At 38.7% G+C, this 21,989-nt stretch overlaps 1 protein-coding gene across 7 annotated transcripts in view; it reads right to left on the bottom strand.

Moving 5' to 3' along the window:
• arhgap24 (Rho GTPase activating protein 24) overlaps positions 1-21,989 on the bottom strand; it is a 69,207-nt gene that overhangs the window by 11,192 nt on the left and 36,026 nt on the right. For 2 of the 7 annotated variants that reach the window (XM_008424527.2, XM_017307862.1), the window contains exon 4: positions 1,769-1,891. In XM_008424527.2, coding sequence (XP_008422749.1) covers positions 1,769-1,891 — 123 coding nt within the window. The other 5 variants (XM_008424530.2, XM_008424528.2, XM_008424531.2 and 2 more) reach the window with 5 other exon arrangements.

Here is a 21,989-nt window from a genome sequence, read left to right as displayed (position 1 = left end):
CCAATCTCCTGCAACTGAAAAAACTCCCAAAAAAACATTCCCAACAACAAATCATCAAAAAGGTAGTTACCATGAAATAGATCTCCAAGGATCCAGATAGAGAATCCACAGCTGCACATTTTCATCCAATCACGTCCTTTCTTGTCTCACTGTTGACCATTACTTAATGCATTTGACCAGCTGTCAATACTTTGGCCTCTTTCTCTTTGTCCAGCAGCCTTGTTAGAGCAAACTTTTTCATGAATTTTCAGCAGTCATAATCAGCCTATCAGGGCTCAGTCGTTAACTGCTGCTGCTGCAAAATGGCTAACGGCTGGTGTGTGTAATCTTTCTGCGGATGTCTGCATGTGAATGCGTGTGTGTGTGTGCGTGGGCGTGCCAGTGTGAGGGGGAGCCCGACGAGGCTCAAACATGGAGCCACCTTTCCTGTGGCATCTTTGACAAATGGCTCGTCCTTTTGAAAAGCAGTCAACTGCAATCGACATCAAACTCCCTGCACTGAAAACAGAGGGGCCAACTCCGCCTCATCTATTCTGCTGGTCAATGAAGGGCCGCCTGAACTGCCTGTCTGGTTACAAACGCTGCACTTGTGCCCCGCTGATGCACAATCTAGGCCAGTGTCTGCCAGGACAGTCAATAACAAACCACGGCGACGCAGCGGGAGACTCGATAATCAGCAGAATAATTCCAACAAAGTCACAGAACAATTACAGCATCAATGGACTGCATCTTTTTTTTTTTTTGTCAGTGACAGGGTTTTATTGGTTTATTTGACACACATTTGATTAAAATCCATTTATTACTTTGTTTGGTAGAGACGATGGAAGAAACAAAAACAACAAGTATGATGGATGACGCTACGATTTCCAACAGGAGTTGCTGCACATTTTCCAGCTCCTGAGACAGGCAGAAATCCTACTCTTTTCCTAGGACGCCCAGCAGCATGTGGATGGACTTTAGCTGCCTCAACACAAAGTAGTTAATTCTTCCTGAACTAAATCCTTAAAAAAAAACAACATAATGCTTAAACCAAATCTTAGAAAAAAACATTTTAATTAATGGGATATGATCAACAAAAGGCAAAAATTCAACTAGATAACATGACATTTCACCCAATAAATGTTAAGAATTTAGTCTTAAATTCAGGTGCGCTCAATAAAAAAAAAAAGTCAAATCTCAAACATCCAAAAATACAAAGTAACTGCTAAAAATTATAACAATTTCCCAAACGGTAACAAAAATACAGGATTATTACCAGTAACTACATCTCCAATAATCCAGATAGAGAAACCGCACATCCCTGCTCCAACACACCTAAATCAAATAGCTGAATTCCGTCATCAATTTTCAATCTTTAAGCTCTGCAGATGTCTGGTAATGAGCCATTCATTTGATAATTCAGGTGTGTTGGAGAAGGGACGCATCCAATATTGCTGAATAGTAGCTACATAGAGAAAGTGCATTCCTAATAGACAACTAATGACAAACCTCAAGAGTCTTACCTTCGGTACACAACACTTCAGATTAGGTATTTGTCCTGTGTTTATATTCAAATGCGAATATGATGCACAATATGCATAGAAAGTTATAAAAACTGAGATTTGCATGACTGACCCCCTCATGACGTTGAACTCATATAACCTTCTGTCAAGAAAAGCTGTTGTGAGGACAAAAACAGCAAGTATAACTCAGGTGTAACACAGCGTTGCTCCCAACTTCACTTACTGCTGATAGGATAAAGGGAAAAAAGGGCTGCATTCATGCTAACCTCCACCAAAAGGTGCCCAGATGACCCTCCGGATCGTCTTCACCCAATCCTCCATGTCATTCTGGGTGCTGGCCATAAGTAGGTAGGTCTCATGGTTGGTTGTCATCCGCTCTCTATCTCCTCCTATTCAAGAAAAACAAAAGAGAGAGAGAGAAAGAAACATGTAACATTATTGAAACAAGTTTAATTATCTGGTGTCTATCATCATCATCGTTGATCTCTTTGTGCAAAATGGATTTACGGGACAGAGCAAACATCCCCAATTTGTAACATTTCCAATAAAATGTTTAATTTTTAATGTGTTACTTCCCTTTTCTTTAAAGTGTGGCTATGATGTGACACAGAGGCTCATTTCTTTTAGCCACTCTTAAATATGGGAACGACAGGAAAACATGCCACTAAAATATAGAAGTTGTTTTGGATCTTTATATGTCAACCATGGCTGCAGAAAAACATTGTCCATTTGTCACATGTGCTTTAAAAAAGCATCGACACACTTGTGGCTTTTCAAGATGGTGAACAATCAAAGGACCCCAGATCTTTTACAGGAATGCACTTCTGGTGAAATCAACTAATAACTCGACCCACCACCAGCTGGATTCATTATGCCTTTGACTGTGAGGATCCATTGATTGTATCCCAGGATGGGGTCTGCCGGTGCCAAACAAAAACTATTTATAGACACGAACACAACAGGGAAGGGCAGCGGGTTACAATGAATACAACATAACTTCAAAACTCAACATTTCCACGATGAGTCATTAATTCTGCAGTTGAAACCCGTTTGCAAATGATACCGCTAATTTGATAGGATCAAAACAACAACGTGTTACGGCATACCGGCTTAGGGGTTCATAGAGCCTGAGTGGCTGGAGAGCCAGACTAAATTTAGACGTAAACGTTGACAGTGAAATTTACGCTCACTGTCAGCCCTGATGAGATCTCATTAACGGTTTCAAGAGACCATATGTTCTCCTCATGAAGCATTTAACATCTGCAAGGGCTCCCTTCACAATCTCAATCTAGGCTCTTTCAAAATAAGACACTTAAAGTGATATTACCTCCAGGTTAGAAAACCCCCCCAAAATGAATCTGAAGTCAGACTTTACTGTTTATCACATGGAAAAACAACTGTTTTGCATATTATATAAAATATTGTTTTACATTGTCAGGCAGGCAAAATTTTTTATTCTTTTTACTTAACTTAAAATGCATTTTTAAGACTTCCATGTCAGATATCCATGATCAAAGGTCATAATAACATTTTTGAAACATTTGCTAAACAAAAAAAATCAGTGTAAATAAATAAATAAATCACAATGCAATAAATACATCATAAATACTTTCTAATATATTTCCAGAAATGAAAATACACAAATATAGCACACAAATATCAAATAAATTCCTAATTATTGTGGTTCATAAAATAGTACCACCTTATTGGTTAACATGCAAACATATTGATATGCAAATAATAAAATAACTATACTCAAGAGTTTTGTAAATAAAATCAAAAACAATGGATTTCTTGAAAATGTATATTTGTATTTAATTATTTATTTATTTATTTATTAAAGAAGTATTTCTAAAGTAGTGTCACTTTTGGATCTCCATCTGTCTATTTAATTGTCTATTATTAAAAAAAAAAAAAGATCTAAAAAATTTGAGCCAAACGTCACAATAAACGAGTTTAATAACTTTAATACTGAAAACAATTTCGCTCTGTTCTTTTTGATGGCTGTGTGTCCAAGAGGGCGATATTTAATCAAGTCTAAGTAGTCTAATGGTTTCTCCTTCTAGCCCAGCGATTAGTCGCCCCCAGCCATTGATTGTCCTCAGCGCTCTCATTAATTAATTAGCCTACACCTTGCAGTGGAGGCATTGAACTTCACTAGGCGCCTGTCTCTACCCTCCCAAATGCCAGCAGACATCCTATCTGTATGAAACGTATAAAAATCCGTTCCCGATAATAACTGAACGCGTCCATTTGTGGAAAAACAAACAAAAGGCAGCTCCGGCTCACCTCCTGACTTCCTCAAATCCGTAGTTTCATTTCATTCCATATCCCTCCAAGCAGCGACGCGGAACAATGTTTCAGTTAAACTAGTACCCCGCAGTAAAGCATGTACTAACCGGGTAATAGAGCCGCTCACTTGTGCTCGCACATGGGAGTGTTTCTTCAGCTGCTCTCAAAGCTCCGCCGCTCCAGGTTTACTTTGTTCGCGACCCGCAGCTCAGCGTTTACTTTAGCCCGGAGTTCACCACGTGATCAGCGCCGCTAGGTGGCAGATCAGTTATTGGATTCAGTAGAATGAGAAAACGATCACGTATCGATGAGTTTGCGGGAGAGATAGTCACCAAGGGCCGTAGAAAGTTTTTCCAGGGCCCAGAAGTCGTGTCCGCACCACAGCTCCCCCCAATGACTATTATTGATAATAATTTGTTAATGTGCAAATATATAATGCCGTTGTTTGATGCTTTTAAACTGCTATAAAGCATCGCTGTCACCAAAAAAGCAGTTTGTTTCTATTTTTTGTGGATTAAAAAAATGGAATTGAGATGCATCCAGTGTCTTGTGTCAATGCCTTGTTTAAAGATAAGTACATAATTATTATAACCAGTGGCAGATTTAAATATAAAATGATTCCCCTTAAATGTTAATAAAATAATGTAAAAGTAGCATTTTGAAAAACAGTACTATGTCTTTTTCACATTTTCTGTCAACCACTTCTTTTAAATTCTGACCAGCTTGTTGCATGTTTTTTTGTTTTTGTTATTGTTTTTTGACACTTGTTTTGCGATGAGGCCCAGGTTTTTGAAGTTAGAAAGTCGCCTTCTCATGATCACAAATTCTCCTTCAGATTCCAGCAACAGTTCTGGGTGGCCCACTAAAAATTTTTAAAATCACCTCCAGTGCAAAGCTTGGTGATTTGATGGTCAACATTTTACTGACCATTTGTGGGTCAACAGTGAGCTTACAGCTGTCCACTTGACTGACCTACAGCAGCTTTCTCTTTTCCAAAAGTCCCCTTTTTGCTACATGTCTGTAGACATGTAGCAACAATTACAGGCTTTTGTTATTGTGACAAAGTTCTCAACCTGCCAGTGTTCACTGATGTAGATCTGAATTAAAGTCTAACATAAAATTAGTCCAAGTTAATCTTCTCGTCTTGTGTCAAATACTTTTTAAAATCTACACCCTCCATGTTTCTTACACTTTAAATCAGCCAGAAAATTGTTAAGTTTATGTCTGTGTGATGCTTTCTTTGATAAGCAGGCTGTGCATAACCCTAACATGCATCTGTGTCTTGTTGAGCTGTAAAAAGTAAATTTTTTTTTGACATTTTAATCATAAAGGTGCCTGGTAAAGTTAATATAATGTAGATATGTTTTTTTTTAAAATATATTTTAAAATCAGCTCATAAGTTTTTTTAAATTTAATTATTTACTTTTTAAACGTAATAACTTAGTCTATAGCACTGTTTTAATATAAACTGTTACATGGGAGAATAACGTTTAAAAAGTCTAAGAAAAAAAAGCTAAAACTTTTCTGCTCGGTAACAACGTAGCACTCGCATACTTCTTGACTTTAGAGACGTAAATAACATTTACAAAAAGTTTACACCTCCCCTGCCCTCTATTGGACAAGTAACAATAGTTTTCCATTTCTCTCGTATTGCTTCCAATGCTGTAAAGCAAACACAATTTGTTTCCCCAACAGCTGGGAATTTGTTATTTCACTCAGTTACACTAATTACCTCTAACTCCAAGTTTCTCACTTGAAAGTTTCTCACCGCACCCTGCGAGCGTTGCCGATTTCAGTTGGCAAACAAAGACATTGTTTTTTGTGCGCCTCCGAGCACATTTAAATTCACTCACTAATTCCATTACTTGCTTTGATAGATAGCATTTCCGCTAGAAAAAAAATTATGATTATGAAGCTGTTAAACAAGACAGCAAAACGATTAAACGGCATACCATGGCCATTACAGCACACTCCTGTTCCTGCTGCCATTTCCTGTTGATGCTCAGTTTTTTTGTTTTTGTCTAAGAGAGCTTGTCTCTGGGTTTCTAAAGATGGGGGAAACACTTTTCATTTATATGAAGCCACCCAATTTCTGTTGCAAGCACCAAAAAATCCCAAACTACAGTTTGGATCACTGAACTCTCACAACTCTGTCCCGACATGTCAGTGCCAATTATTTAGCCTGTACTAGAAATCACTGTCAGGAAATCTGAGAAAAGTATAGTCTATAACTGACTGCTGTGGAGGTCTGTGTGAAGAATATATGCAGAATAATGTTTGGTTCAAATTTCAGTCTGGTGCTGCCTGGGTTTATCGTTTCTACCGCTGTGAAATGAGTGGACAGTGTTTTTGACAGATTCCTCGACATTTATTATGCTCCACTGAGTAAATTTCATGGGTCCAACAATACAGACGGTTAAGAATCTTGACATACAATTTTCTAAATGGAGAAGTAGTTATAATGTGTAACATGGCATGATTCCACAGACTGCTCAAAAAAGTTTGATCCAATTGTTAAGGATTGTCAGCTTTACAAAAGCATTACAAATTACAGCAATATACAAAAACTGTGGCATTTTCTTCTTAAAGGACATTAATGAGAAGAAGAGGCGCCGCACCCCTGCTGAAAAGCAATCAGTCCTTGTCTGTTTCTCACGTACAGAACACCATTCTACTTCAACTTTTTATTTATTACTGCAACAGATTCAGACACAATGGTGACAATAGCTAGATATTGCACATGAATATCATTCCATCCATTGTCTTCCTCTTTTGCTCCAATCTCCCCTGTGGCTCCTCACTCCGCCTGTAAGGCTCAGTCTTGTGAGTTAAAGGAAGCTAATAAAATGCTTGCACCAGATTTTGATCCACATCCTATCGACCAACGTGTAAGTTAGTCTGTAGCTGGTACTCATGTACATTGAGAACTTTGCTGTTGGTCATGCTCAGTCTTCTGCACAAGAGATGGTGGCGGCAAAAACATCACTCCCCTAATTCTTCCGTCCATCTTCTGCTCCATCCTACCATCACTAGTGAACAAAAAAAACACAGGTGTACTTTAAGCCCTGTGCTTAAGGCAGAAACTGACCCCTGACCTGCAGGGACAAATCCACCTTTTTAATGAATCTGACAGCTGAACAACTCGAGTAAATTTAACAGCATGTTGTGCAGCACGCTTCTGAGCAACTCCATTCCCAGTAACCGATAACTGACAACTTGGCATTATTATATTAAATTATCTCCGTCATGTCACGTCATAATTGCTATCTGAGCTCGTCTGTCTTCAGATAACAACTGTTCATTCCAGTTGTGACCACCGGCTTGAGTAAGTGGCCAGCTGCTGACTAGACTTTAACTAATGGTCTAAAAACAGGTGGGAGACCACAAAAGATCCCACTGTTCTGTGAAATACCTGCAAACCACTTTACACTTCACACTCGGTCTAAGAATCCTGTAAAAACCCAAAGTAGATCACATTTTATCTTCCATTCCCAATATGTGATTTTTCTTCCCAACTAATTGAGAAGGAAGTTATGTATGTTAAAGTTGAGTGAAGCATCTGTCATGGCCTAAACAAAGAATAAGACATTAATTAGTAGAATCTGACCGTTTTTATTAGCCAAAGCCAGAAATCTTTAATATTTAGTTGTAAAAAAATAAATAAATAAATAAAATGTTTTAACTTCAAAATATGTAGTTTAAACATTAGAGACTGTGTTGTGTAGTTTAAAATAGTTTCAAAGTCACAATTCCACCACCACTACTTGACCTACAATATCATGCATTTGCTAAATGCAAGTCACTTTGTACTGTGAAAAGGCTAACTTCTGCCAGACTGAGTTTGTGTTGCCTGCCAAGAGGAGGAAGCAGCTGCAGCTGGCGCAGAAAACAATGCAGACCCAGTAACTACCTTGTTGAAATGACAAAATCCGTGTCATAATTCTCTCCGAGTGTGGATATGTTTAAGCAGTCAGAGATTAAATGAACACAAAGGGTCGATTCTCTCTTGTCTGTAAGAGTTGTCTGGTTTGCTGCAAGCAGGGGCAAGTAGGGATTCAATAATGTGTCTAATGATAGTCTTCTCAGAAGTCCATGCATCATAAATACCTCCAACATAACAGGAAGTCACTCACTGAGCAGCAAGCAGCCCTACACAGCAGAATGTCTGTCCATTCACGTGGAAGGAGGATTAACATTGGAGACAAAAGTGATCTCTATGATCTAAATCATCTTGTTTTCAAATGAAGCTATCCTCACAGATATTACCTCATTGTACTTAAAAAACTAGACAGTTCCTGTTTAAAAAAAAAAAAAAAACACCCCAAAAAAACCATACGTTTTAACAAAAAAATCTAACGTATTCAACTATTATAAAGAGAAGCTGGACATTCAAAAGACTCATTACCTTGATGTAAAGGCAGCAAATCAGACACTCCATACTGAGGTAGAGTATGAACTGCCTGATGAACCACCTCCATGCCTCGCTCGCCCAAGAAAAGACGCTCTCTGAATGGGGTTACAAAGTCCCGTCTGCCCCGGTTAACTTGAGGACGGGAGGTCCTGAGTGGAGGATCTGTGCTGCCGGTTTTTGGCCCGGCTCAGAATGAGTGAGTGAGCACAGCTGAGAGGGTGTGAAAGAGAAAGGGAAGGGGAGGGAGGGAGGAAAGGTTTGCAACGGGGGTTGTGCATATCCACGCACACACACACACACACACACGCACACACACGCACACACACACACACACACACACACACACACACACACGCACACACGCACGCACACACGCACACGGAAGTACTGTATGGTAACAATAGGCAGATCTCTCTGAAGGCTTGAGCTTAAGAGCACCACGCTTTGACACAGGGCACGACCCCATAAGCAAACAGGAGATCTCTCACTCACACTGCAATGCTTTAAGAACTTCCACAGTTGGCAGCATAAAAAGGTCAACACTTTTGAACATGGAGTTGACTGAATATAATTAAACAAATATACAATATTAGGAGTGAATAAAAGTACAATTAATCATGGATTATATGTAATTTTATATAAGCTTATATTTCATTTATTGGCAGGATAACAGATTATCAGTTTGAACCAGCTATTTGCATTTCTTCTAATGGTATAGTGAGGATTTTAGGGACTTCAGGGTTCGTCGCTTTGGTTTGTGTTCTTCTTATTGCATATAGGTTCTATCATTGTTACTCACTGCATTTCTTATTTTTGTCTCACAGTCCTAATTCAGTAGATTCTTCCAGGCTCTGCTTGGTTTCCAAGGTTGCCTTTTAGCCATTTTACCTCAGTGCTGTAGCCCATGACCTCCCACATTTTCAGTCACTGTCAGATCCCGTTGTTACCAAGCTAACTTCACCAAGCAAAACTATTTATTATTCACAATGTTAGTTTGAAAGTGCCAAAACACTTTTGCTTAGTGTTTTAGCACTTGACAAAGAGAAGGTAACAACTCTGACTTCACCTTAACCATTCATTAGCTTCTATGAGCGGAAATTTGTCAAATAAATGTCTTTGTCATGGAAAAAATACAAGGGTATCATTTTTATTTTTATGTCACTGTGAAGTCTTACATAACCTGTGCACATTTATCATTAGGAAATTAGTAAGAATTGGTGCACCTTTGTAGATTGGTAGTATTGGATTGATGCTAAGCTAGCAGTCTGATAAAAAGACATCAGAAGAAGACATTTTAATTAATGTTGCTCCATTTCTTTTATTGGATTTGCAGATGATAAAATATGGCTTTTAGGACAATTAAAATAAATTAGATTTTCTCTTGCCTTTTCCCACAGGAGAGAATTACACACACACACATAAGAGCCACCTATTCCGCTGCCTATATTCTGCAGCTTATTCTGCAGCTACATCTTCCCATGTGCATGTGATGCTTCTACCATTTCACCCGACCTCCGGTAAGGTATCGATGGCTAATTGTCTTCCTGGTGTCATGGTGGTCCTTGTTCATCAATAGACATGATCTCAAGACAGACACCAAAACATCGGCCTCCACCTGCATCCCCAAAGACATTATCTGCTGGGGAACACAGACTCCATAGAGTTACAACAGGTATCCATTACCATCCGATGCTGAATGAGAAACAAAGTGAATAGCAGTGGGGAGGTCAAAGAGGACAAGGTTCGTTCATCTCGTCTGTCTCTCACTGGTACCCTTAGGGAAGTAGGTAATCATGGCACAGGGAAATGGATTAGAATGGTGACATCAACCCCACATTTGTATTCAGAAAGTTTTAGATTATCCCTCAACCATTTGTAGCCACAAATCTCAAGCAGACCAAATTGGTAGTAAATTTGTATTAATATCTATATAAAGCATTCTTTGGCATAAACAGTGAAATGTGTTTACGTTTTAATAGATTGTCACGAATACGAGCGGGGTAAGCTTCGGGTCAGTCCGTTCATTGCAGTCACAGAGTTGTCCGAAAGCCAAGTGTCTCCATTCTGATTTCATGCCAGCCGAAGAGCAATAGCTGTGTGTCCTGCCAGTGATGCTGTAAATATACCATTATGTAAGGGGTTTCAATTTCCACTTTAGAAAGAGAAGCCACTGCTCAGACTGGGCCCAAAGCAACAAACTTGTAACTTAAGTTGGCACAATAAACAGAAAACAGTCACAGAAGTGCAGTAAAAACGAGCTCTATGATGAACGGGCAACATTCTGATGGGATTTTACAGGCTGTCTTATGTTTTATTGGCTGCTAATAAAAATGGAAGAAGATTTGATCGAGGAAGCAACATGTATGTATTCGAAGACGACAGGCAAATGAAGAGCAAAAAAATACGCTCTGCTAAAGCAAGGTACTCACAAAAAAGGACTCAAACGAAATAAAAAGCAAAGTAAGGCAAAACCAGCAAGAAAATATATGGGTTGTAACGGAGAGTAATTATACTACAGAAACAAACAAAAAAAATTGTGCTAAAGTTCTTGGATTACAACTTAACTCAACAGAAGATTACTACATAAGAAAAAAATCTTAAATTTTCTTATTTGGGGAAAATCTTTCTAAAATGATATTATGCATATTCTCATTAAATAATTATTACAGATCAAACAAAATCTCCACATCAATTTTACGTACAGCATAGCTTGTCAAATAGTCTATTCCCGTTGTACTTGTTTACTGGGATGCAGATGACAGTATTAAATTTAGGTATGATATCATTCACACAGAGTCCCAACTAAAATATAGAGTAGCTGCTGAAATAATGACCATTGTGTCAAAAATAAGACGCTGATTATTTATTAGCATTCAGGGATTTTGTTTCTTCTGTGGTTCACAGGCAGATGGTTGTAAAGGAGCATAAAAAAATGTTTTCCTAAGGAAGTTGCACTCACATTTACTATTATATAATCTCATCCACAATAACAAAAGTTCCCTGAGTAATGAATAATATTCTAACAATAAAGCTGTTGATAAAAACTACAGTTATACAGTCGGGTTTTTACCATCTTCATGATTTTTCTACAAGTTCTCCTTTAAGAATACTAAAACATGATAACTCACTTATACAAACTTTTCACTTGACATTTGAAAGTCACAAACATTGGCCATTAAAAAAACAACAAAAATGTGCTCCAGGTTCCATGATAGCTGTAGTAGTTTTGAATTCAAAAGAAAATGAAGGGTTACAATTGAGATACAAAGTCCGTATTATGTCAGACTTTTACTACACTCAAATGAATAGTAAATTAAAGAACAGACTGTTTGTCAATGTATATAGATAGTTAGGTCTTGGTGATTCCTGGCAGCTGCCATTTGAACATTTGCCTGCATTGATAGCTGAAAAAAGTTGAAAGAGTTACAATGTAAGCCAACCCACCCGATTGCTGAGTAAGTTTGCAAAGTTGCAGAACCTGAATGTAAACAAGAAAATCTAGATTCACAGGTGAAATTTATGCTTTGTATTTACACTCACACTGCTTGTATATGAAACAAGCATGCTTCTGGCAATGGGCTCATACTTCACGGTAACAATAAATAATAAGTATGAGACAATGCAGCTGAAAGGTATCATCCTAAGGAGCTTTTTAAATTTGATTCTATGTGTATACAACGTAAGGATAAAAAAAAAAGAAGAAAAGAAAAATAAGCTTTCTTTTCAATCCACACTCACAGAGCAAAAGGATTTCTTAGATGCATTGTGTGATTGTAAATTAAACAGACTCCGATGATGAGCCTTGCATGTGAAGAAGGGAGTGAGCTCTCTCATTTCCCACCAGACAATAAAACAAGAGGACTTGGAAAAAGTATCTGCTTCGTTGCCTAATAATACCTTGTAATATCGCCTTTCAGCACTGATGAGAGCTTCAGGGTGGATGCACACCTGCACTCTCCACAAGCCAAATTGCTAGGCTGTGTCAGCCCTTTCTGAAGCTCTTTGAACCTCTCACACAGGGATAACCTCACTTCTGGTCTGCTGTGACTAACAGCTAACTAGTCTCCCTCCCTCCCCCTGACAGTCGGAGAGGGTAAAACACAGAACTAGCTTGAACTACGTTTTCAAAGCTATGAAAAAGATTTCCAGTCAAAGCACTCTTTTGGTTTTCTTAATAAACTCACTCCGGTCGTGTGACACTGAAGCTGTTTTCCATTAGCATTATTGCTTTGGGAGATTGAAAGACCCGTCGTGAGGGAGCATTATTTTTGATAACAAGTAGAGCTAAATCTCAGTGACGTTTATCAATCATCACAACGTTTATGGGCCTTCCATTACATCACCTTGCAGTGGCTGGTGAGGTAAAACATGACGCATTAAATTAAGATGTGTCTCCAGAGTAGAGGCCTTAATATTTCTCCGGCGTCTGTTTCTGTGAAATGTCAAAGCAAAAAAAAAAAAAAAAAACGTCCAGCAGATTTTAGCTTAGGCAAAGTAAGCATGTTTTCATTTTGGTCATGGCAGCAGCACTGTACACGGTGCCACCTCTCAACATTTTCTGTGACAACACCAGTCAAAAAGCCGCTGAACAAAAAATGACTGCTGCGTAGAGCGGGTAGTTGAAGGCGAGTGTGATTGAAGAGAAGGATTTCAGGTGGTGCAGCAGAGAGAGATAAATGCTGGTGGCGGCGTTTTCTCTGTGTGCTTTGAAGTACAGATTGCTGAATACTTGGAAACTGCAGCTTTAAAAGATATATTTTTTACTTAAAGGGATTGTTGTTGTTTTTTTATCTCAAAGTGGGGTTATGTGGAGTGGATGTAAGCAGTCAGTGTCTTGTAAAACACTACCTAAAAAAAAAAATTGAATGGTATGGTCAAGTCTTATGCTAAGGCGGAATTCACTAATGGGGTAGGAAACAGAGTGAAAACAGACTACAAATTATTGTGGGATTATCTGCGGCACCATATTAATTGTTCATACAAACCGAGGGAAAAACCACTGGAGACATACCAAACACCTAAAAAAGGCTTACTATGACTTGATTTGATATGGGTTTTATATAATTAACCCAAAAAGGTCAAAATCTGGGAGCCTGTTGGGAATTTACTTCCATTTAGTACCCATTTAGTACTGAGCAACATCAAGATGGAGTCCATATACACATGGAAAAGCGCTATGGTCGTGCTATGATATTTTTCATACTGGAGTCGTTTTAACAACACAGAAATACACTTTGGTCTTGGTCCCGCTCTGACTGATGAGTATCGTCTGGAGAAACTCTCCCGTCTCTCAAGGCTGACCTCATTCAGAGAACTATTCTTTGCAGATAACTTACTGATTACTCATATTCTAACCCTAACCACCCACTAGCTAATTGCCAAATCACAAAAGCAGATCACACACTGAAATATTATTGATATTGAGTAAAAGGTCTTGGTAAACTGCTTAGGACTGTACTAGCATTCAGCATTTCCAACATGTGGCAAAACTACTTGTGGAAATCTATGGAATATGAATGATGGAGGGGAGCATTGACTGAAACCAACTTATTTTTATGCCATTTAGAAAAGAAAATAAGTTAAAAACTAAACATTTTAAATAATTTTAAAAATATTAACCTGGGATCAATGCAGCTGCAGTACCTGAATATGCATGAGGTACTTTTCATTTTATACAAATTGTTGCTTGCTCTGAATGCCAACTAAAATCAAGTTGGTTTTTACTACCATCTCTTCAACTGGTCACTGCTGTGGAAACATTATTGTAAAACTGACCCAACTATATTCTTTTGATCAATTTTATATATTCCAAAACAAATTTCAATAAATTTGCAACTGACCTCATTCTGCAGACCTTAACTTAAACTCTGACTTTACATAAAGACGATGACCGGTATTTTTTTTATGCTTTCATATTTTCTGAAGTCTTACATTGTACAAAGTCTTACATTGGTACATACGTTTAACAGACTGTTTTCAACCTCAATTTTCTTTCCCCCTCTCTCTGCTTTCCACACCTCCGTCAAATCCCGTTCCCGCTCCAACATTCTGTCTGAAACGGAATTACTCCTGCCTGTTTCCTCTCCCGTCTGTTGCTTCAGATTTTTCGCATGAGAACATCTCTACTGGGATGGATTTACCGGCAGGCTGGGAGCGATGAATTCAGCAGTTTGTTCTGTTATCTTGCCACGAGCAGCCAAGCAGAGTGAAATTCGACTCCGTCATGAGAATGCAGTTTTGGGGAGAGCAGAAGCTTTCTTCGAGTGGGAGACATTTCAGACTGAAGTTCATCCTTAGAGCCACAAAAATTAATGACACTTGAATAACGTGAAAACTTTAAAGGAGCTTCTGTTGTTTTTCTTCCTATGATGTGTTAGCAGGCTACTTAAAAATACAGCTTTTAAAAATGTCAGTAAATTGAGAATTTTAATGTTGCATGAATGCTGTTTAAACCCTGGCAGGGCTAGGTCGGCAAAACATTGACAATGCACTTTTGTAGGTTATGTTGAGTGAAAAAGGAATTAGTTAACAATTTAAAACTTTTACAAACAACATTTTTCTGAGGCTTGGAGTTAATTTCAATAAAGTAGATGGCAGAGTCTGCCTTGGAAGTGATAACCAAGCCAGCACTGCCAGTCAGCTGGCTGAGAGAAGCCTGCTACACTTTTGCCTTGTTGACTCTTGTTGAACGGTAAATGGTGTCTGCTAATGGAAAAAAAAAATGTGACAGTTTATTAGTTAGCAACCACTCTGGCTGGCAGTTTCACTTGTTATTGTGTTGCATTTTAAGAAATAAAAATCATTTGTTTCCTTTTTGTTTTTACGGTCAATGATAATTTAGTTATAGACTTAGGCACATCAGTTGCTGACCTGTGTTAGCTGCTGAGAAAAATCAAAACAGTTGTGAAATACACCATGAGAACTCATTTCCTTTAGTTGCAACCGATTCTAAAAGCAGCCATCTTGATAGAAGACTCCATAACAAATGCATTTTTATTTTTTTAGTATTCTGCAATGCAAAAAAAGGACACACCTGGATTGGAGTTAACATCCATGGGGAGCATATGTGGACCTGCCCCCTTCTCAGCTTGGGCTTGAGGGTGAAAAAGCCACGCTCTCGCTGCTGACCGCTGCCCCCCAGGTGCCACTTCTTCATCTGTTCCTGTTCTAAGCCACAAATATTGCACGTTTATCTTCTCTGGTTTTATTCTAAAATGCTACACAAGCTTCCCCTCCCCTGCCTTCTTCTCCCTCGGGCTCTCACAACTTTTTCTTTTCTCTCTTTTTTTTTTTAAGCCTACAACTTCTTTTTGTGCAAGTCAACGGCAGGTCACGGTGATACGTCGCTCAGCAGCGGAGCGAGGAGAGGTCAGGCTGAGGGTAGTCCGTCTGCCTCTCGGTAAGTCGTCCCCTCTAAACTTCTGCTGAAGGAAAAAGCAGAGAAAGCATATTTCTGGGCCGCGCACAGGAAGGACGGATCGGCGAGTGGAAGCTGAAGGCAAAAGACGGTGTGTCTGCTCTTTTCTGAAGGAAGCGAGACGGGTGGGAGGTAACGGGGTTGGAGGGAGGTGGGAGTATCATAAATCAAGGCGCCCTCCCCAAAGTGGGGATCTGTAAATCTGGTGAACGAAGGGAGGGCACTTAGCCAAATGACTCATCTGCAGTGCTCTATAAATACTGCCGTTCGGGGTCGGCAAGGCAGTTGCTACCGTTGGCCAGGAAGCCCTGAGACACTAGCTTTTCTCTTTGGATGAGAGGTCTTTAATGAGCTGCTTATCTCCCTTCTAAAGTCTTACATCTGAACATCAAATCACCGGCATCCATTAAACAGGCTGATCCCGGGAGGGATCACTGCCGTACTTTGTTTTCATTCAGAGAACCAAAACAGCTGGATGTGGAGACATCTAAATATTTATCCAGAGAGGAAAAGAAAAACTTGTTTACATACCGAGCGTCTGGACGTCCACATCAAGAGTTCCCATCAGACAAACAGACTCTGAACCAGAAACCCTGCAGTAGTGGAGGGCTCCCTTACCCATTTCTTCTCCAGACTTGGCCAACTCGATACATGTAGGGGTCAGGGGTCATGCATGGAGGTCTAAGCAGGAGTCTGATAGCGAAGACTGGAATGCGACATGTCAAATGCCGATCTCCTCAATAAGGCTGTTATGAAAGCCTCTGAGCTTCCTGTCCTGTTCTTAACTCCCTCCGGCCCGCAGTGCTTTCAGACCCCCAGTGTTTCAGGCTCCCATGCTGCAATAATGACACATGGACACAAAGCAGGAGGAGGAAGACAGTCTGGAATACTGTCGCCATGAGAATGAGGCGGATATTTTAAACATACGAGAGGTATGCAGCGTATTGTCTGGACAGAATGAACAATCTGCTTTTTGTCACTAAGCGTTTTCAATAGTAGCACATTTTAGACGTACAAAAACTCAAAGCAAAGAGTGTCTTAGACGAGACATTAGATGGTTATGGCTCACTGGGTTTGACTCTGTGAGCTCCTAAATGATCAAACTTTCACCAAAAATAAAACACAACATCAGGGGAAATATCCTTTTAATGTTGCTGAAAAGTGAGATTGGTTCAATAAAAAAAATAAAATAAATCTTAAGTAACTGTAAGACTATTGATGAAGACATTATTGTTGTAAACAACAGATAGTGACACATGGCCTTTTTCAGGACCCCTTTTCCTTTCTCTCCTTTTTTTTTTACATTAGAATAACAATTTTAAATTAATTTAGCTAAGGTTGTATGTCACAGACCAACACAAAGTATTGAATAATTTTGAAGCTGAGGCACATTTTTGCAAAAAATTTAAATCTGACAAAACATCTAATTATGCCTGCAAGTTTTCTATATCTCTTCCAGCCAGAGACTAACATTTTGAAACATATTTGCAGAAGAGCTTAAATTCTGCAAGTAGCAGTTTTGCAAGTCAGTCTGAAGAGTTTTGTCACTAATTCTCAATTGAACATAGGTCTGGACTGAAGTATCTACACATGAAGCTGCTTTGTAAACCTTTCCATATTTGTTCTGGTTGTTACGTCACGCTGCTATTCTCTCGTTTTGCATGAATCATCTTTTTTGTAAGATCTCTCAAACAATTTTTTTTTTCAGCATTGCCATTGATTTTGCCTGGTATAAAGCTGCCACCACCATGTTTTGCAGTAGAGTTTATAACTTCAAGGATAGTTTATGCCATACGTGCAGTGGCTTTCTGCACGAAGGGGGGTCATAAAGACACATGTTCATCTTGGCTCATCGGGGAATCTACTACAACTTTGTGGCCGTCACCTGACCCGCTGTTATGAAATTCAAGGGTGTAGATATTTCGGAACGATGTATCACTCGGGTAGATTATTTCGACATCTTGTTTGAATTTCTGCAATATGATCATCTTTCACAAGTCCAAGCATTGTCATGTGTATTAGTCTCAATGCTAGGAGCCAAGAGTGTTTTATGAGTTGATGATTATCAGGCACTGCAGAAACACGCTAATTAACACATTACAAGCTGGTAAAAGAGAGCTTAGCTTGATGCCAGTAAACCAGTGTGGTTTTATGGGAGGCAACAACATTAACCCAGCCACTCTCTTACAGCAAAAATAGTTAAGCCATTGCCGTAACGATTAAACTATTTTTGCCAGAGCAGGTGTCAGCAGTAAGTTTTATGTAGCGTCACTCAGTGTCTCAGTGAACCTACTGGGACCTTTGAGTCACACTGCGCATATGAAACATTTCCGTTTTTATGTGTTGCAAAAAATAAAATAAAAATATATGCATGTTGAAAGTTATATACACTCTGTGCAATATTTAGTGGCCTTGATTACCACTAAATTACCACTAAATCACCCCCTTCTTATAATTGCTGACCAGCTCTTTGCATGCTTTCGTTGGTATTTTTGAGAATTTATATTTTGTAATGAGATCCAAGTTTTTGAGGATGGAAGGAAGGTCTCCTTACCACTACACTAATCTTTTACTCCCTCTGTAGATTTTCTGTCAGACTCAAGCCAGAACTTTGGCTGGGCCTTTCCAAAATATTGATATTTACTCCAGTCATAAAAATAACATTTTGGTAAAATTAAAAGATTATATGCAAACTCCACGTGGACCCTGGCCAGGATTCAAACCTATTGGACCTTTGTGCTGCAAAGTAACAGTGCTAACATCTATGCCACCATGCAGCTAATGAAATAACCTACATAAAATGAAAAGTAAAATACCTAATTGTGTTTTTTTCTTTTTCTGGTCAGTCCCTGACTCTTCTGCAGGTAAGTGTAGTTACAGTCAACTGAACACTCTCCATATTCAACTTTAATGAGCAGTGTGTGAACATTCCCCACACACAAGCTGCTCTTATCTTGGAGACTAGCGCACCCTTTAGTCAACCTGCTCATTATAAGCATGCCAACTATGTTCAGACTATGATGAGTAACAGCTTCCAGCTGCAGCAACAGCAGCCCAAATATTCAAAGTGCCTTCTGTGCGACACCTTAAGAACTTGGGCCTGGCCTTTATGTAACCCACCACAACCAAATGAAGTTAAGATTATTATGTCGCTGCCTTTCGAATCAACTTTTCCTTTTCTTTTTTTTTTTACAGAACAAAAATGTGCCGATTTTACCCTGATAATTAAAAGTATGCATTATAAGCTTTTTTCTTCTCATGATGGATCGCTCATACTAAACCAGCTTTAAAAAAACCCACATCAAGGAAAACCAGCCTGAGAGTCCAAAGCCAAGCAAAGCCACAACCCCAAACACCGGAATCTCCCTTTGGACCCAGCACCTGGCTTTCTGGGACATTTTGGACTGCTAACTTTGGCTTCATTTACAAGGGAAAATGTGTCACATAATGCTACCGCTGGATTTTATCGAGTCGCCCTCACTTACAGTAAGTCTGCTAAGATCCCTCGCAGACATACGGTACCTGTTGGCACTATGCTTGATTTACAGCCACATGCTTGTTGCACTTCCCACCAATCTAATTGGTCAATCGGCTGTCTGAAGTTCATCTGCTGTGAATGTTCAAAGACGCTTTTCATTAAAAAAAAAAAAAGACAATCCTTTCAGGCAACTGATCAAACGCCAATCCTTTAATACATAAATCACATTAGTAAATATTTTCTGAATTTACAATATTTGATCTTTGTCACTTCAAACTAGATTTCAAGTCAAAGACCACAAAACCACTCTCTGCAAATATTTAATTGTCCATAGAAATCCAAATCTTTTCCCTCTGTCTCCAGTTTCTGGTTTGAACCCATGCTTGGCAACAAGGCCTGCAAATAGCCCTTACGGTAAGCAGAACTATATAGATTCAGAGCCTCGTAATTTAAACTGACAGCACCCAGTACGCCGACAGCAGGAGTTTTAGCTTCAAATGCTGACAAGCTTTTCACCCCTAATTAACCCTTTATGTATGGCAGAGATCTGGACAAGCTTCAGTTTGAATCTGAACATAAATCTGTTTGACCATAAACCACAGCTGTTGTTTACCTCAGCTTAGATGTTTCCCAACTTTTAGGGAGACCAACTTAATCTCTGACTTTGAGGCTATGAAGTTATGTTGTTATGTTTACATGCTGTTACTGTTCTAATTAATATGTTACTCTGTTTTACCACGTTCATGCATTCTGCAGGAAACACTTTCCATGTAAAACCTCAAAAGTTAATACTGCGATTCATAACAAAGTTGAAATATGTGGCCAAGTCATGCCCCAAAGGATATTTTTACCTGTAATTATGGTGAAGGTAGCCAAAGTGTTTTTTAAGGATTTCACATTATTTGCATGAACCTAAAATGAAGCTTCAAATAATACTGAGATTATGAATCTAGATTAAAATTAAGAGAGAGATGACATTTTAAAATGTCCTTTTGTTGTTGTTGTTTTTTACCAAAAACAAAAATGCCATAAAGAGGATCGGTTAATACTTCTGGTTTTTGTGCCGGCAGATGAAAGCAGTACAATATGGTTCAGTGTGAATGGCTCATCTGTCATCTTTAAAAGGTATTTCTCTAAAAATTATTTGATGGGTTAATTTGAATTTCACTGCCATCTATAAGTATTTTTTGCTAACAATTACAGTTTAGATAATGCGGTACGTATGTTTCATTTAAATGTCTGTCATTTTAAAAACCTCTCATGTCAGGCAACAGATGCTTTGTCTAATCAGTGAGCTGCTAATACAAACATCTCCCACTGTGGACGAAGTCACTAATGAAACACCGGGTTGCTTTGGGAAAAAAAAAAAAAAAACACTTCTTGTTTGTTTTGTGATAAAACAGTAGATTTTACGATAAGGAGTAAAGATGTTGCTGTCTACAAAGAGCTAAATCCCAACATATGTTACTTCTGGGTTATATTAAATTGAAAAGTAGCTCAGACGTGTCCAGTGTCCCCCTTTTTCCTGGCACTGGCAAGTGATGTGTTGTTGCAGTACTGCCCGCCGAAGGACACAGATTTAAGATGTGATGAGAGATTTAAAGCTCCTCAGGAGCCACATAGGAGAAATGTCAGGCACCGTGTGCTTGGCCAAACTCAAGGAGGATGCATAATACTGCTCTGTTGGTTGTTGACCTCGTGTGTCCACTGGGAAAACATTAAATGTGCATAAGAGTCAACACATCCACTCACACAATAATATACACTGAAGAGGTTGAAGAGAGAGAGAAAAAGTAAAAAAAAAAAAAAAAAAAGCTTGTGACCTTTTGGAAAATGTCAAATCGCGATGGGACTTTGTAATAGAAAATGAAGTCAAAAAGACATCCCAGAGATTTGGAGGACACAGAGTAGTGGGAGACATGCAGCTGCACTTAGTTAGCAACTGAATGTAATATTTATTCATCTTAGAAACGTATCATTTTGCTTTTCAAGTCGCACATGATATGCTTCTGCTAGATTACCGAAGAACAGAAACTGAGTGGATAAGTCGCTCATACGGCTGATCATTAATCCAGTCCATTGGAGCATGTTGTCTGTTTCATGTACGTATTTTTTGTAAGCATGATTTAATTGAAGCTGATTGTGTTTTGAGTGGGAATTAAAAACACTTCATAATTTTTTTCTTACTGAAAATAATTTGAACAACTTACTCTCACATGTCACTATGTCATAAAATATAACATAAAGAACTTTTCTGTTGTTTCATAACTGTAAAATCACAATCACAATAGTAGATTAATAACTGCTCGACAATCAATCATTCTCCTCAAATTATAAATGGGTGTGTACATTAAACAACATTTTCAAAATGTATTTTTTTTTTCAGACTAGCTGATTATTATTTTTTGTCTTAAAAGATGTGGCTGTTGTAAACTACTTTATGATTATTACTAAAACATGTTATTATTCACAATATTTCTCCTTGAAATACAATAGCATTCAGCGTGGCTTTCAAATGTCCAGATCTTGACAATTTACAACAATAAGCTTAATTTCATTTTATAGTATTTTAGGAGATTGAAAAATGTCGTTCATAGCTGTTAAGTGAAAACAAAATGATACAGGTATGCCGGGGCCATTGTGCTTATTCAACATGGCATAGGCAAATTTAAAAAGAAAGTTCAACCAGGTAGTTAAAATCAGAGTTTCCACTCTGCAGGATGGTGCAGTAGGGTTGTGGAGGAATGTATAAATAAGAAATTGTAAAAAAAAATTTAAGCTGCACTTGCTTTTTTATGGAAGCTAAACTCGAAGGCCACACACACGCACACACACACACACCCCTACACACACACACACGCACGCACGCACACACCTACACACACACAC

The sequence above is a fragment of the Poecilia reticulata genome, linkage group LG12 (genome assembly GCF_000633615.1).
Source record: "Poecilia reticulata strain Guanapo linkage group LG12, Guppy_female_1.0+MT, whole genome shotgun sequence".
In the NCBI taxonomy this organism is placed as follows: domain Eukaryota; kingdom Metazoa; phylum Chordata; class Actinopteri; order Cyprinodontiformes; family Poeciliidae; genus Poecilia; species Poecilia reticulata.
The sequence above is the reverse complement of the archived record's forward strand: the minus strand, read 5'-3'. Positions and strand labels throughout refer to the sequence as shown.